Source organism: Eptesicus fuscus, chromosome 4, assembly GCF_027574615.1.
Source record: "Eptesicus fuscus isolate TK198812 chromosome 4, DD_ASM_mEF_20220401, whole genome shotgun sequence".
NCBI lineage: Eukaryota > Metazoa > Chordata > Mammalia > Chiroptera > Vespertilionidae > Eptesicus > Eptesicus fuscus.
The window spans coordinates 6,638,380-6,641,820 of NC_072476.1; the positions used below are offsets into that span (position 1 = coordinate 6,638,380).

The 3,441-nt window shown below is 57.8% G+C and overlaps 1 protein-coding gene across 1 annotated transcript; it reads left to right on the top strand.

Annotated features, from left to right (window-relative positions):
• Positions 1–2,136: 2,136 nt before the first annotated feature.
• LOC103296315 (cytochrome c oxidase subunit 6A2, mitochondrial) lies at positions 2,137–2,769 on the top strand. Its single transcript, XM_008152893.3, has 3 exons — positions 2,137–2,292; positions 2,424–2,560; positions 2,644–2,769. The coding sequence occupies exons 1-3, from the start codon at positions 2,214–2,216 to the stop codon at positions 2,725–2,727; spliced, it is 300 nt and encodes a 99-aa protein (XP_008151115.1). The 5' UTR covers positions 2,137–2,213; the 3' UTR covers positions 2,728–2,769.
• The last annotated feature ends 672 nt before the right edge of the window (positions 2,770–3,441 follow it).

Sequence of the window (3,441 nt, forward strand, 5' to 3'; positions counted from 1 at the left end):
CTACACAAAGGCAGTTAAGACAAAACCATGATCAGCTTGGAAAGCACAGGCGACCTGAAGAGAAGTCCCTGGGCCTTAGGCCGGGGCCCTGCAGGAGGTGACCAGCAGGCAGTCACCGAGCACCAGCAGGCAAAGCTCAGTGGGAAGTTCCAAACGGACACACAGGGATGGGGGTCCCCGGGAATTGCCTGGCAATGACCAGCAGAACTCCGAGTGGAGTGGGGGAACCAAGAGCCTTTTCAGGTGAAAACACCCCTCTTTATTTTTTATTTTTATTTCTTATTTTTGATTCATCCTGACCCAAGGATCTTGTTTTCCATTGATGTTTCAGAGAGAGTGGAAGTGGGGGAGAGACAAAGAGAGAGAAATATCTATCTGAGACAGACACGTTGATTGGTTGCCTCCTGTACCCACTGGACTGGGGCTGGGGCTCTAGCCTGCAACTGAGGTATAAGGTGCGTGCCCTTGACCCTTGACCCTTGACTGGAATCAAACCCCGGACCTTCAGTCCTCAGGCCGACGCTCTATCCATGGAGTCAAACCGGCCAGGGCCGCCCCTCTCTATTTTTCCAAGAGCCTTATCATAAGTGGAGAGGGGGTTGGAGGGAGCTGTGTGGAGGGAGATGCCAAGTAACTTTAACCGAAATTGGGCCCCATCTTCTCAGCAGTAATTTCAAAGCCCAACTGGGAAGAACTATAGGAAGAACTCCCTTATGGCTCAGCGAGGGCTCAGGAATAACTTAACACTACCTAACATCTGACTGTTTCACAAGGCCGCTAAAGAACTTACTCGGAAAACGTGCCTTCCTCTTTTTCCTTCTCTATGTTTCGATTAGGTTCATACCATCCCCTTTCCTTTTGTGCTCCTGTTAGGTCCACCCGCTCTGGCCCAAAGCTGGCGGCACCCTGCTGGACTGCAGCGTTCAGGAAACACGGATTCGCAGAGCACCTGCTCCTGCCCGGCCTGCGGTGCCGAGGGCTGCAGCTGTCCAGTGACCTTCGTTCTCGGGGCCCGCGAGGCTCTCTCCATTTCCCTCCAAGTAGCCAGACCTCCCAGATTGAAATAACAACTCAGCAGGAGGCATTGGTCAAATGTGTGGCTGTCCAGAATCTTTTGACTACTCTTCCTGTATGTGGGGGTTTTCTGCAAGATAGAATTCCCGCCTTGCTAAGGCAGAAGCCAGAACTCAATTACCCGGACTTTCTCGATACCAGAGCACATGCGAAGGCCGAGGTGCTGCCCGTGGGGCCACGCGATTCTCGGATCCAGAAGACAGCCAGTCACAGTGCAAGCTGCCCGAAGACGCCGCTCCCCGGAGCGGTGAGAGCGGAAGGAGCTGGCTCTCCCGGCAGCACTGCTGGCGTCTGGGCACCCAGTGTCCAGCGTGTGAACCGGGGGGCGTCGGCCTGCACTGCCCAGGAGGGCTTGTGTCTGCTGCGCAGATGCTGGCCTCTGTGGCGGTCCTGTGAGCTGCCCACGGTTCGCAGCTGCGTACCTTCTAGAAACTAGAGTGAGCTCTGCTCTTTGCAAAGAGCTGTGGCTGCCCAAGCCGGTTTGGCTCAGCGTGCAGGAGGCAGCCAATCAGTGATTCTCTCCCATCATTGATGTTCCCATCTCTCTCTCCTTTCCTCTCTGAAATCAATAGAAATATATATGTTTAAAAAGAACTGTGACTAATACATATATATATCTATATCATCTATATCTATATCTATATCTATATCTATATCTATATCTATATCTATCTATATCTATCTATATCTATATCTATATATTGAGGTGCTGTTATGTGCCAGATTCTAAGCTGGTATCTCCTGTGTTACTTTATTTAAATTTCATAAATGTAATTTAAAGTACAAATTATTACACATTTTACAGATTTAGGAAACGGATATTCAAAAGGACACAATTCATTCTGCAAATGTTTACTCATGGCCCACTGGGAACAGAGTACTGAACAGAATCGCTCCCCGCGGCTATGAAAAGAATGGCTTAGGGTATCAGAAATGCCCCCTCACCAAGACAAGAGGCACAGCACAGCAGCTGTCTGGACGGCAGGACTCCTGCCAGTCAGGCTTCATTTTAAATATAGAACCCCTAAAAATAGCCGCCCTGATGCAGACTCAACAGGTGATTGGCCCCGCGCGGGGAGGGGAGCCAGGCCCGGGTGAAGGAGAGGAAGGACAGACCTGCGGTCCGGCTGCTGGGCGCCATGGCTCTGGCTCTGCCTCTGAGGTCCTGCAGCCGCGGCCTGGCGAGTGCGGCCCAGGGCGGCCACGGAGGGGCCGGAGGTGAGTGGGGGCCCCAGGCTGTGGCTTCTCCCCCTCGCACACGCCCCGCTCCCGCCCGCAGGGCCTTCCAGGGTCCCGGGGACGCCCCGCCGCTAACCCCCCTCTCCCGCCCGCTGTCCGGGCCCCTGCAGGCGGCACCTGGCGCCTCCTGACCTTCGTGCTGGCGCTGCCCGGCGTGGCCCTCTGCTCCCTCAACTGCTGGCTGCACGCGGGCCACCACGAGCGCCCCCCCTTCGTGCCCTACCACCACCTGCGCATCCGCACCAAGGTAGGGGAGCTCCCTGCTGCCGGGAGGGGGCTGGGGGGCGCGGGGCGCCGGGGTGACGGCTCGCTCTCCCCCTCTCTCCGCAGCCCTTCTCCTGGGGGGACGGCAACCACACCCTTTTCCACAATCCCCACGTCAACCCTCTGCCCACCGGCTACGAACGGCCCTGAGGCCCCGCGGAGGCCCCGCTCAATAAAGATGTGGAAGCCGTGGCTCAGCTCCGTGGGGACCGGGGACGGGGGACCGGGGACGGGGGACCGGGGACAGGGACGGGCGTTCGGGGCCCTCCTGGCGCCGGCCATGCGCACGGTGCGTGCTCCCCTCAAGGCCCGACGGGGCGGGGTGGGGGCGGCTCTCCCTCTGGCTCAGGAGTCACTAATGAGGGCTGCAGGTGCCCAGGCTTTCAGGGTGAACGGGAGTCCCGGCCACTGGAAACAGCCCTGACGTCCAACAGGGTCTGCAGCCCCCGCAGAGGCTCATGCCCTGGTTCCGAGGGGGGCATTCCCGTCCTCCATGGCCACCTGCGAGGGGTCTTCTGCGTTCTTTGGGAAATCGGGTGCTTCTGTCTGGAAGCCTGGCTCTCCTAGCTTCGGGGAACCCATTCGAGGGGGTCACTGGTGAAACCAGCTCTGGGCATTGCCTTCACTGAGACCGTCTGCTCACGGCCCATCGCCAAGGAGCACGGGGCCTGGGCTGAAGCCCAGTACCCCCACCCCGCCACCTCCTCCCCGGACTCTGCTCCCACCACCCCCGGGAGAAGGCGGGGCAGGCCTGTCCCCTGAGGAAGGGAGAGAACATTCTCTCTACACACAAAGGGTTCACCCAGGCTTCCTAGAACAGCACCGGCCAGGATCAGAGCTCTTTCACACCAGGAAAATGCGTTT